The sequence below is a fragment of the Struthio camelus genome, chromosome 15, assembly GCF_040807025.1.
Source record: "Struthio camelus isolate bStrCam1 chromosome 15, bStrCam1.hap1, whole genome shotgun sequence".
Classification (NCBI taxonomy): domain Eukaryota; kingdom Metazoa; phylum Chordata; class Aves; order Struthioniformes; family Struthionidae; genus Struthio; species Struthio camelus.
Genome location: NC_090956.1, coordinates 6,429,859 through 6,443,907, shown reverse-complemented (window position 1 = coordinate 6,443,907; position 14,049 = coordinate 6,429,859). Strand labels below are relative to the sequence as shown.

Below are 14,049 nucleotides of genomic sequence, written 5' to 3'. Positions count from 1 at the left end.
TACCTGCTTTTGAATGCTGTTCTCCAAGGAATGACTGGAAACAGATCCGTACTCTAATTCACGACCTTAATATGAAACCTAACCGGGGAAACGGAAAAGCTGCAGCATATATGGATAAACCAGTTCTCAGGGGAAAACAGTGAGAACATCTGGAAGCAACTGCAACATGTAGCTCTGGAGGAGAAAGTAATAGAGGTGAGCAACTGTGTGTTTCCTGAAATACAACAATTGCAAAAGTCTCTGGCATTTAGACCCCATGCAACTAACTGTGTGCTTAAGTGCTCTGTCAAAGCCAGGTTTTTTAGATAATTAGTTCCCTGAAGAAACATCCCTTCTGCTAATAGTGATTGAGGCCAAAATAAGAACAAACCAATGGGCTTCAACAAGAAAACCAAGGCAGCAACTACTGCTGTTCTAATTGCTGCAATAAATAAAGTATTAAGTGCATTAAAATGGATCTTACAGGTCTTGCAAATTGCAAAGAGCAGGAGTGTTAGAGGCCATATGTGCATGAGAACAAATATATGCTCATGTTGATTTCTCAGAACACTTTCCTCTTTATCTATTTCAACTGCTCGATAGCGGAATTTCAACAGCACTCTGTAGTTGGCACCCATAAAAATACACTGAGCAGAAATGTATGGAGACATGTAACCAGTTGGCACATTCTCCCACCCCGGATGCAAGTATATGGTATTAAGCCCCTGAGTTCGTTCCCAGAAACGCAGAGCGGAGATCTCACAGCTGAGTCATTCCAGCAGCAGGTCTAGGATCTGCAATTATCTCCAATGGGGAAACGCAAGGAAGACTCAATCTCCAGGACAGAAAGCATTGCAGGCACACAGAGAGGCCCTGCAGGGAAACCTTGGGAAAAGCCCAGCTACAGAAAAAAGTTTATAATGTGTTTTCTTTTATTTTTTTTTTAAATAGAAAGTCATTGTTAAAAACATGAATCCCCATTTCTTGCGGGAAACCTCCATCATGAATTAAAAGATCACATGAAAACATTGTGGAACACTTGGTTTAAATTTTCAGTTATGCAATTGTGTAATTATTCTCAAATAAGAAAATAAAATAAAAAACAAATTACCTCAGCAAGTTCAGAATGTTTCTTAAGACTTCCAGATAAACACTGTTTAATGGCACTAAAACAAGGCAGAGTAAGGAATAGCTAACATCTCTTTGCCATTTTTCATATGAAACGTTACACTGACGTGCACTCTCAGCTTTTATTTTTTCCACAAGAAATCTACCTCCTTGTTTCCCCTGGAATTGCCAGTTTCCATTAGCTGTTAAAATTTTCACAGCACGAGAATATTCCTAAGTAATAGCTGTAATAATTAGAAGACACTTAACATCAACCTTACCCCTGTGCATTTTAATGTTTAAGACTGATCTACCAGTATAGTTCAAACTAGGCAAGATGCACTGGTCAGGGACCTCTAGGAAATCCAGCAGAAATGAATCCAGTTCTTAGCTTGGAGAGAAAAGGCCAGGCCTGGCCAGTTTTCCTATCCCTAATCAATACATTCTCACGGTGATGAGTCCCAAAAAGGCACCACACAGCCGGAGGACTCGTAGCGTTCGGGAAGCAGCTTGGGACGTGGACGTTGCCTCCGAAGGGATTCCCTTGCTTCAGAGAGGAGCCAGGCTGGGTCTCCCAGGGCCGGGAAGCTACGGAGGCAGCTCCGATTGTTAAAATCCCAGGATTACCCAAGCCCCCCCTCGCACACAAACCCTGCTATCAGTCGTGTGGCACAGCAATAACCCAGGCTCTAGCCGAAAGGCCTGCGTGAATCAGAGCAGTGCTGTGTAAAATCACAATGCTTTCCAGCTTTCGAGAGATTCAAAGAGGTTAGAGCTCTGAATTGAATGGAAAATGCAATTCATCCTATTTGTAGAACGTTTCTCTAACCCTGCAAAAATCCAATTCTGCAAAAGATGTTGGAAAGTGGCATAAGCACTGGAGGAACCTGTCCAGTAACTTCCCTACCCTCCCTGCTCTACCACCTGCACTGCCTGGCTTGCAATGGCCAGTGATGGAGACAGACATAGGAATATATTCCTACGTTTTCCAAGTCTTCCCTTTCAAAAGCTAGCAGCTACCTGTTCCTAATCCCATACCCCAAAGATGCTTAATTTGGCTATTTCCTTCTGTCTTCTGCCTGTGGGGGGAAGAGACTTGCTATCACCATGCTATTTGCATCTAAATCTCATAGCCCTGCTCCCACAGCTGCACACCCGCGGCAGGAGGTGATGTGCACCATATTGCATAAAAGCAGTTCTTTTGTGCGACGCCTTTGTCTGCTGCCATCTGCCGGGGACAGGGACACCATTCACACGCAAAATGTATGCTTACTTCCTCCTCCATGTAAAGACATCTAATTGCAAATTCTGTATCTCTAGGCACAGGCAAGCAGGATCTCTGCTATAGAGTAGTTTAAAGCTCTCAGCCCCCTATGAAATGTTCTCCTCTGTTCCATTGTGGTAAATATGACTCATAAATGCACATTAGTTATCTTCTTTTTCCAAAACATCACTAAGAAAGAACCCAATTTTAAGTCTTCTGTAAGAATTCAGACCTGGTTCCTGTGCTTCTCTTGTCTCCTATAGCCAGGTACACTTGAAGCTAATCCAAATTGCTCAGTTCAAGCCTTGTTTGTGCTTGGTGTTCATAACATCACCAGCAGAGGCTAGAGGAGGATCTGTCCATCCCAAGAGCACTTTTAGGGGAGAGCAGGCGGGGGGGGGGGGGGGGGTCCTCTTTGTTGCCAGCATCTATCAGTCTCCTCGGGGCTGAAGTGAGTTCCTCCAGAGCTAACACTGTGAATCTCTACAAGTTGAGACAGACACTCTCTGTAGCCGTGAACTGTAGCACACCTACATCCTCTAGGAACATACCTAGACAGCGGTTGGATTATATTACCAGGGTCCCACCTAGACTAGATCTGCTTCGGGCAGCCATCACCATCTGAAACACACTGATCAGATTTGTTTGAATGGACTGAAACTCTTCAGAGAGCTGAGGCTGCAGGAGTCCTTCCAAAACTCCCTATGCTGTAACACAGGTGATAATTAATATTTATCAGTAGTATAAATTGCCAAGTTTGGAGAGAGTCAAGGTGTATAATCTAGTCAGCAAGAGAACCAGGGACATAGTGTCACAGACTACATCTACATCAGGAGTGTGACTTTCAGTTAAATGTTCTTTACTGACTCTCATGATGAAAATTATAATGTCACCCCTCATTTTACTGCACTTGAAGCACAAGAAAGAAGCTAAGTTGGGAAATGCTTTTTTCCCCACGCACTTTAATAGCCTATTTCAATTTCTAGCTGAGAGGAGCAAAAGGGTCCTTGTGGATGCTAGTTGTTGTGCAACTGGTCATTTTTCCTACAGCGCATCTACAAAGCAGCTTGCCATAGCGTAAAGGTCTTAAGCATATTGTCTTAGTTAATGACTTAATTCACTCTATACAAATCAGTGCTGAGACAGTCTCATTTCTTAAGAATGATGTAGGCTTGCTTCCATTTAGCTGTGGTCCCTAAGGAACCATTAAGTTAAATCAATAGAAGCCATTCTTAAACTGTCATCAGAGTTTAAGTGTGCATCCACACACTAAAACTAGTTGTTAAAAAAAAAAAAAAAAAGTCTACCTTGAGTGAAAACAATGCTGGTGTGTACAGAATATCTCCCAGCATAGGCAGCATCGTGGACTATTTCTCCTGATCTACTCTACTACTGACTTTCAATATAGACCCAAAAGGCAGGAAAAAAAAAAATTGTAACTGAGTTTTAAAACTAGCTCAACTGAAAAAAAAAAAAAAAAAGTCATAGAGAGAGGCTCTGTTGCAGCACCTACAAGTTGGAAGAGGGAATCCTCTTCCACAGAGTGCTGACTCTATTGCCTCTAACAAATCATTAAGCCCCTCTGTGGCTCGACTTCCTCATTCATATTCTGGGTGTTTGTAAGGTGCTCACCTAAAGCACAGCTCCTGGCAAGGGTAAAAAGGAGGTGAGGAATCTAATGGCTCAGCAGCTGGACCAGATCACTACAGTCTGAAAGGTGATGAAACCTGTGAAAGAAGAGCGAATCCAAGATGATCCATTTTGTAGGACCACCACAGGACGCAGAGCCCAGCCAGCTCTCCTTTAGACGAGGAAGCAGAGGCAAAGGACTGCAGCAATTCCTGGCAAGGCTCAAGTTGACCAAAAGATGCCCAAGCGTTCAGGCTCATGCTATTTAGACAAGGTGTTTGCTTTGTCAGAAGATGATGTCCAGCTCGGTGACGGCTTCAGCAATCAGTGGTAGCTGAGGCGTGGAGCACATTAGCATCATCTCCAGGGGCAGTTTGTTTTCTCCCACGTGAGCCACAGACAAGATGCTACGATGACAGCAGAAGTCTGGCCATGTGGAATAGATGCCATGCTGGAGTGGCAGCAAAGCTCTAGTGACTGGGATTTGCTCCTTACGGACATCCAAAGTGAGCAGAGTAATCTTTTCCCTGCTGCTTACAGTTGTCACTGAGAAAAACAGCGTGCAAAGGCAGGATAGCAACAGAGAGGCAGAGAAAGCAGGTAGAAAAAAGTTGAAAATTAAAACAAACTCCTCTGTGCCTTGCACAGATGGAAAGAAATTTCTCTGTAAAGTTCCCATCATCACAGAAACCCTTACCTCTGTGAAAAGAAGCAATTGAGCTTTGAGGAGGAGAGGAAACTCGGCAGAGGAGGGATAAAGCAAGCTAAACAAAGTGCGGATCAAAGGGGGAAAAGAAAGCAGGTAAAATAAAGCGGAAAAGCACTGAGAGGGCAGCTGGATGAGCGACAAGGAAGAACTGTTAACTGTTCAAATAAACATTTTATTGCACCCACACATAAATTTTAAGCACGTTCAACACCAGGGTGACTGCTCAGTAACTCACTTTCCAAGGAGCAGATCTGTGCCTAACGTCACAAGAATCAGCAATGCCCAATTTCCACAGCCAGCAGATGCACTGCCGTTATCAGGTGCAGGTAAGGTGATAATATTTGGTCAATGCGTTTTGAGGTCACCAATAGAGCCCATGGTGAACAAAACCAGAACATATGGCATTTCATGTGCTGAAGCTGCCAGACTCAATTATTAACTGATTAGAGTGCATATGGTGCTCACAGACAGTATAAATCTCTCAATGTAAAAAATGCTAGAGACCATTGAAGGTGTCAGCATGAGTCTTCCTTGTAGATCTCTCTTCATTAAAGTTTCATATGGAGCCAAGTGCGTTGTAATAAAACGGCTATTAATGGAGTTATATTTACGATGATTTCTCTTTTGTGCAGCTGGATTTAACTTTTCAAACCCTAAACTCCACATCAGAGCTTTCGCTCTACAGCTGCTGCATGAACAAAGGCTCTAGATACAGGGTTTCTTGCTTTCTTATGTTTCCCTTGAAACTAGAGTTAATGGGTGCGAAGATAGTAAAAATTCAGCGAGATAGAGACTAGCGTGAAAACTGCTAATGTTGCCAACGTCAAAATGCAGATCTATGCCACGACATAAACGCACCTAGCATTCTCTTTATTTTAAGCACGCTGGCCGGAGACAAACTCATTCCCCTCTTCAGTTCCAAAACACATTTTTAAAAAGATGGTGAGTGACACTTCGTTAACCACTTGAAATAGGCTGACACAGCCTGCTTGCTTTCCCAGTCACCATTTCAGATGGCATTTTTCTTGTATCTGCCCCCTGCTTTACATTCAACGCTGTGTAAAGTGCTTTATTGAACCTCTACAGACAGATCGACGTTACGGAATAGGGGGCCAGGGCAGGCAGTCCTGGGAAGGATAAAGCAATCATTTCCAGTCCCAGAGCGGACTACGTGTTTGCATGTTCATGCATAAGAGATCCAGCTTTTCTCATCAGTCATCAATGAAGGGGATTTAAAGAGCTCCCCCGCAGCCTTTCTTTGTCCTCCACTTCTCCATCCCAGCAGGCTTTGCTAGGACTACTTCTTACGGAGCAACACCGCAGCTTTCAAGTGAGCTGGGATGAAAACGTTCTTCCCCATTTCAGTTCTTGGAAAGGTGCTTTTAATCCAGATGATGCCTGTGATCCAAACACGGCGTCCAGCACAGCCGAGGGGGCAGCGAGGGCTGCGCTCGCAGGGAAGGAGGGAGCCTGGGCACTAAGTCCGTGCATCGTGCAACTCCGCCTTACGGCGCCCGTTAATAAACTCCTCGTGCTCGACCCGCCACAGCCCACACGCCTCTCTCAATCCCTGCCTTCTTTTAAAAGGCTTCCCACCTCCATTTGTGCTTCAAGCAAAGGGCTTAACAGAGTCCTCGTCTCCCTGATGAGTTACAAGCTGTTGCCTCAGCACAAAATCCTCCTAGCCCCACGTGTCTTCCTCCTCTTTCCTACTACGTTATCGCTACCACTTCATCCTCACTAGAGCGCGGCTTGGCTCATACAGGACTGACTGCTGCTGCAACGGATGGGAAAATCACCATTTTTGGAGCAAAGAAAAATCCCTGTTTAGAACATCATTTTTCTCCTGTATAGCTTCTCCAGAGGTGGGGCTGCTGATAAGAAAGTAGGGAAGTCAGAGGAGGAAGAACAAAAAAAAAGAAAAAGAAAAAAGAAAAGAAAAAAGTGTTAGGGAGTTTTATGACTATCAAAGGACTCTGCTGGGGAACACAGAGAGAGATTTCAGTAAAGGAAGCTCTCAGTAGCAGAAAAAAACCTGTGGTAAAACACATCAGGAGAGAGAAATGGTGTGAATTTTAAGGTGTATGAAAAAAAATTGCTTTAGCTGAAAGGCAGAAGTTACAAAAACATACTGCAAGAAGCAGCGTTTACCTTAGAGGCTTTAAAGGCCCGTTTGAACTCAAGGGGCTCGTGGACCGCTTGTGGCAGCGCTACCTGCCGTTTGCCGGGGAGCTGCGGCCGGCAAGGGTTGCGAAAGGACCGCTCCTGGAGCAACGGCACAACGCTCCCAGCGCCAGCTAGCCGCCAAAAGCACTCCTCACACCTGCATTAACCTGCTGGGGCACCTCCATTCGCTACCACTCTTCAGCCTTTTCCACACTCTAACCAACTTAGCCTAGCAAAACTTGTAAGCGTCAGCCCGGCCGTTTCAGCTCAGATCCAGCCCTGGGAGCTTTCCTCATCGCTTCCCCAGATTTTACCGGGTCTCAGAAAAGCGGTGCACGTGGCTGCTGCTCCGCCGCGTGCACACTGCTCACGCAGGAGCGCTCTGCGGTCCTCCGTCCTGCCTCGCAAGCCGTTTGTGGGCCACCCTCCCACGCCGCTACCTCAGGTACTCCTGGGATGCCCCGACCCTCTGTCACACTTTGACTTAAACATGGTTAAGTTCCCCTTCTCCCTCCGTCCCTCCGTGCCAGAGACTGTTTATCCCACATCTCCGAAACGCCAGAGGCTCCGAGTTGCCTCATCTTGCCGTCTCCTCTCTTTGCTCGTGAGATGAGTCACGCAGGTGTCAACATTTCTAAAATTTGTACGGAGGTGCAGCAGAGCAGGGAGAAGGCAGAACATTACGTCAGACGTTATTAATAGCTGCTATCGACCGGCTCTTTCATCTACAGGCGATGGATTAAAGTTGCTGATCCTGGCAGTGAGACACCAGCAGTCCTGCCTGTACCCCAATTTCTCTTTTCATTTTTCCAATTTTTACCACAGGCAGTAGAACAAAAACTTCTCCAAAATTTCAAAACAGATTGGATTCAGCAGTCCCCATTATAGTCAGAAAGGTAAACATGGCCAAGCGAAGCGTAAATTTTACTTTACAAGGGGAATATCAGGTCTTTGAATCCTTCTTCTAGCAAAGTCTTTAAAGGGCTCAAAGGTTGACATCGCAAAAAAACAACCTCCCGAGAACAGAGCTCCTTTCTGAAATTTTCCATGTAGCCCTTAATCCATACCCATGGAGGCACACTTAGAACTGGTTATAAATAATAAAACGAGTGTAGGAATTTTTGTCCCCATACTCCTCTACGCTTTCATCTGAAGAAGACAGATAATTTGCTATTGCCCAAAGACATCATGTACATTTGACCTTCTACTCAGCAAAGCACTTCGGGAAATCACCCTCTGCCAGTCCAGAGCCACTGTTAGAAACCCTAAGAAAACAGGATAAATTAGCCACCTATCACTTTACGTCAGCATCATTTAATCCTGCTCTGTCTGGCGTTGAGCAATGCAGCACTCAAAAGTCAACGTGAAGGAACAGTGAGACACGCAAATTCAGGTAAGTTTCTATTTCATCTGATGCCACTAACTTCTCTGTTGACTTGCCTAATACTTAACAAGATGCCTTTTCTGAGAAGCAGGGATGAAGTGATCTAGACCTCTCCAATATCGAGTTCATATTACATTGCTCTGCTCGCACAACTCTGGAGACATAACAACGACCCTGGACTACAGTCATTAGAGCCATTACTTGCTGACTTAAGCCTGCACCTACCAACAGAAGAAAAGAGCATTTTTAAGGATGACAGAATCAGCAAGGGGTTTTGTGCGCAGTGGGGCAATCCAGTCTAGTCTTCAACTGGAACGCCAAGAGCATCAATTTCCCAAAGTTTTATGCCACTTGCACTATGGCATCTACAAATTTATATGATGGCAGAATTAGACATGAAGAAAAGAAAACTCATATACTTACGGTTACCACAAAACCTATATAATAAAACTATCAAGCTTTAAGATCACAGACATGTTCCAAGTATTTCAGTTCAGGACTATAAACCCCATTATACTATGACAAAATACAATAGAGAAGAGGGGAACTATCTGGCAAATGCCTGGTGTCATTGACATCATGACAGTCATGTTTCAGAACACAAGTCTGCATAAAGAGAGGTAATAATAATATAATTCCTATAAGAAATGCTACTTTCTTTGGAAAAAATGTTTTTCTTAGAGAAAACCCGAGTATAAAACAGTAGTTAGTACAGTTACTGGTGTTTAGTACAGTTACTGGTGTTCTGAGGTTTTCAAACCCAATGCCAATAAATGAAAAATTAGCAGCAGACGCGTACTGTACTTCTTCAGCTCATAAGAGCAACGCTCTTTTGAGCGCACATGCACTTATACTGTGAACAGTAAGAGACTGGCTATACATGCCAAATAATGAAGCACTTAGACTACTCCACAGAGAAGACATCACATCTGCTACATTTCATTACCCCTTTACTTCTCCTTTAACCTACAGGCACTAGTTTACATTCCAGCCATTCGGTACAGCTATGCCTTACACAAAGCATGCTCATCACACCCGAGGACAGTTAATCTTGGCTTCTGCCAGCTTCAGCTGCAGAAGAAAAAAATTGTGTATATTACTGGTCCTGGAATTTTGAAGTCTAGATTTTGCCAATCTGTCTTCTGTGAGAGCACATCACATCACCAGGCAATTAAATCTTAAAGGTCTTAAAGAGGCATCATTCTCTAACCCTGGTGGTGAAGGAGTTATTACCTCCAGCTCAGCGTTATGAGCATGCAACTTCTGTACCATTTCCTCTGCCTCACGCATCCGCCGGTTCAGCTGGGGCGAGTGCTCTGAAGGCGTCAGCTCGCTATCGTACGACTCCAGGATTGCTCTCATTCCATCCCGCTCCTGTCAGGAAGAAGAGAAAACACCGTTAGAGATAAAGCCCTGACCACAGTTGGAGAAGAGGGATGCTAGAACAAAACTTTACATTTTTCACTGTTGTTGTTTTGAATGACAAAGAACCCCTAAAAGATATACATGTATCATCTTCCTATGAGCATCATCCCACAAACAAAGACACCCAGACTACTAACGAAATGTCGCTGATCTGAGAACTAAAAATTCGGACCATCTTGTGCATATAAACAACATATCTCTTGCTGGAATGCAGCATGAATGCACTCTAACAAGCATGTAGCAACTAAAAACAGAGCCGTCATTTTTCTTAGAGATACTATTCCAATTCAGCATGGCTGGATGGTTTCTTCAGCAAAACGTTTAGTGCAGTACTCAACATTTCTCCTGCCAAAGAGTTCCAGCAGTGAACGAACAAAATCGTGACAATAGAAATGAAACAGATTTGACAGAAAACAAAGTGGCTGAGAGCAAATGTCCTCTAAAAGGCATGTGACTGATCACTTGTTGAACACCGACATATTCAGTGTTTATAACAAATATCTTTGCACCAATTAATGTTTTGTAGAGTATGTTTGACTCGCTTTGCTATTTGCTGGCAATAAAAAACAAACATTTTCAGAGAAAAAGGATCCCTCTCCCCTCTCTGAGGGTGTCCATACCCCCAAGTATAGCTCTCAATCCAAGTCTTAAAGGTCAACTTTTTGTGTGGGCCCCTGGCTGAAATATCTTCTAAGCGTTACCAACTTCAGATAGCACCTAGCGCCCACCTTCAAGATACTGCTGGAAGAGAAGAACAAGGACAAAGGGCTGAACAGCATTTTAAAATGTCAGGCATGTTTTAAGGAGATAACTGTTTACAGTGCAATATGCAGACAGGGATTAGGCAGCTGATGAAGTGTTTTTACCTTCTGATCATATTGAAGAACCTTGATGTCCGTGGGGCTACAGAACAGAGTCAAAGCAGAGCATTGCCCTGGCATAACTCAAAAGAGCAAAAATTCCTAGGAAATCCTAGGGAGCGCTGCCTCCCTTTCATTGCTGAAGTTTGCTGTTTCAACCTATTAGAGGAAAGCACCAGTGTTCCAGACATATCAGTTATCTTGTGTGAATTCCGCCTTCACAAAAGTCTAAAATATTATTACAAGATCACTCAATTTTATAGGTGTTCAGTTCACACCCAGACCAGGTCACTACCACCATACTGAACACAAAGCACTTCATAAACCAAGCTTAGTCACGCTGCAATGCTTTGCTGGGATCCTGCTCTCCTAGGAAAATCAGGAATTACCAGGATAGAAAAAAACATCTCTTTCCCTCACCCCCATATGAGAGAAGTTGTATTTCAGACAGTGAAGGTGATGCTAACTGCTCAGTTGAGCAAGCCTAAGTAGGGAGATTGTCTCTCCCTTCCAAACCTAAAAGGTCAAACACTGAACATGTACAGCAAGTGTTTGCATGTGAAAGGGAAGGAACATTCAAATTCAAGGTGTGAAAACAAGAGGACTGCCAGAGGGGTAGTGTGTATTCAAAGCATGTCACGTATTGAAAGGTCAACCAAGACAGTTGTACTGGTCAGCAGGTAAAGGGACTTCAAGACCAAGAACAGCCTGAGGTCAAAGGAACTGAGTTTAAAAAGAAATAAAGAAAAACAGATTTTAACACGGAACTAATTATTAGCTGCTTGCTCAGGCCTGGCTATTCCAAGGAAAGAACAGTTCTGCAACAAGCTTTTGAAAGAATTAGTGACCTGGCAGACATAGGAAAGGAACTACTCTTATGTTACTGCATGAAGAGCAAAACCAGACCCAGCCACACTTTCTGTAATTAACTTGTTTAGTAGGAAAGCAGCAGTCCAGGATCCTTCCATCATTCCTCTCCCTCGTCAACACACGCGCACCACCCAGTCCGCAAACTTCACTCTCCACAAGACAAGCTACCTTGGCTCAGCAGACGACTTTTGGTCCCCATTTAATTCAGAATCACTGTCTAAAACACAGAAGGGAATGTAATGACCACGTTTACTGTATTTATTGGTTTGATCCTCGCATATTGTTGCAATTAGATCTGCCATTATAACATTCTTTCTCTCTCTGTCTCTCTGTACTACAATCTGCTCCGCTATCCCAATTTTCTGCTAAGCATCTTTCATCAATGTGATAGTTTAACACAGCACTGATCTCTCCATTACAGCAGGGCAGTCCTGAAATCCCTACCATTTTTTCAACAGCAAACAGGACCCCTGGCAATTCCCAGCACGCTTGATCCTAGCAGTTCCCCAAGCTGTTCTGCTGCAAGGAGGACAAACTTCTGCTTTCACGTTAGCACGGGGAAATCTGTATGGGAACAGGACATCCCTATAGGGTGTCTTTTCCTTAAAATCAACTACAGATCTTGAGTTTCAAGCCTTTTTCTGAAGAGAAGAGCAAACTTGTCTAGAAAAAATACACACAGTAAACTAGAGCATAAGCTGTAGTGGAAAAGGCTGCTGAAAAGCTGAAAGGGCAGTACAATTAAACACTTGATCCTGGTGTTTAGTTCTCATCTCTAATTATTTCTAAATATTAATACTGTAATGAAATCAATTCTCAGCTTCCAACAAGTGCTCCCCAGCTCCATTTTCAAGTTCTTCCCTATCAAGAGCACTTACTGAAAGCTTTTCCCTCCCTCCTAAAGATCTTGTTAGTTTGGCAGGAAACAGAAACTCTTGTTGAGAAGTCCTCCAAGTAAAAAGATTCTCCAAAACGTAATCCTAATTTTGTAACTGCCACAGTATCTCTGCATAGCACCTCACAGCAAATATACCCCAAGCCCCATCAAAAACCTCCCCAGTGACTTTAACAAGTCCTCTCCAACCTTTTTCAAACCTCTTCTGCTTTTCTGCTTTATATAAGGAGAATATTCAGCAGAATTACTAAACAGTGGTCCTTCTGGGAATTTCTGAAAGGGACCAGCACAGACCATCTTCGCTAACCCACCACTTACACCCTGCCTTTGCAATGACAGCTCACCAACAGCAAATCCTGCTCTCCTGCTTTCCCAATGCCCTTACACAACCCTGCTTTCAGCTCCTCTCTACTTTGGCCAGGTTCAGATCAACACAGGAACAGAAACACAGCTTAATCTAAACATGCCCTAAAAGCAAAATAATTGTTTTTGATGATCATTATAAACCTCGGAAATTAATGTCCCAAAGCAAACTCCGGTGCTACAGCACACAGCTGTGTTTGTTTCAGGAGGCAGAAGTTTGAAAAAGAGGAAGGACAGTGAATTTTTCAAAGATTAAACAGTTTCCCTTCATTCCGCCAGCACCAGGCAATTCACCCAAAGAGCATGTCTCCTACTGTTGCATAAGCAACCAAAAAGAAAACATGCTTTATAGTCTCAACTACAACCTGGAGCTGATCCCATAAAAATCCACTGTGTGATGCACAGGATCCCACCTTTCAAAATTACCTGAAGATCAAGCTTCTCTCCAGCTCTCCTGCCCCCTCCCCTAGTCCTTCTTACGTAAAGCCAGAATTTGACTTCTTTGATAAGTAGGCTTTAAGATAAGGGGAAGTTTCTTTCACTAGCGTTCATGCACCCGAGGGCTACAAGTGTGTTTTGGAGAAAGTAGTAATGTAGGTGGGCTCTTCTGGGACTTTTGGGTTAGTTTGGGGGAAAGACCAGAGAACTGTTAACCTGAACGCTCCCCGGCTGTCACCTTCCCCGCTAACAACCCTCCCGCCGCTGCAGCACTGCTGCTGCCCGTCCCGCAGCTTCAAACACACCCACGCTCCCACTTGCATGTTGGAAACATCTAGAGACTAACATGTAGCAAAAAAATTAATATATGTAAGGTGGCATTTGAAACTCAGCCTCTATTCCTATTGACGCTTGTTAGCCCCTCCTCAAACGCATTTATACCGAATTCGCTACAGACTTAATTAGTTGAAGAAAAGAAAAAAAAAATCAATAAGAAAGAAATTAAAGTTACAAATCTAACTGAAGTCAGTCACACGCCCAGGGAAAATTTGTTCCTGGGGTAAAGTTTATCTAGTGTCATAATTTTATTGAAATCCTATATCTTCCTATTGACTTTTATAGTTTCAAGCTGGGTGTCAGAGTTATCATTATTAGAGTTTCAGTGTTGCTTGCAGGCCCGAGGTTTGGGGTTTTTTTTCCCTTTTATAAACAAGCTGTAATTGTGTGTTTTATTGATCAATAAATCTTTCAACTGCCTCTCTTCACCCAGGTTCTATCCTGTTAGGTCTCCTGCACCTAAAGACGCTCCCTGGAAAAAGACGTAGGGTGCTGCTGGGTTGGTTTTTTTTTTTAAGAACAGATTGTTTTGTCATTAGCAATGAAAGAGCAGGAATAGCACTGGTCGGTTCTGATAATGGCTTTTTAATGATACGCTCTAGTCATAGGAAAATCTGCTTTATT

The 14,049-nt window shown here is 43.6% G+C and overlaps 1 protein-coding gene across 3 annotated transcripts in view; it reads right to left on the bottom strand.

The window, feature by feature from the left end:
* Positions 1-14,049, bottom strand: part of MAD1L1 (mitotic arrest deficient 1 like 1) — a 373,922-nt gene that overhangs the window by 205,927 nt on the left and 153,946 nt on the right. For all 3 annotated transcript variants that reach the window (XR_011134664.1, XM_068908329.1, XM_068908330.1), the window contains exon 12: positions 9,472-9,612. Coding sequence is in view for 2 of the 3 variants with exons in the window: in XM_068908329.1 (XP_068764430.1) it covers positions 9,472-9,612 (141 nt within the window). In the remaining variant the exon portion in view is untranslated. The remainder of the gene's footprint in view (positions 1-9,471; positions 9,613-14,049) is intronic.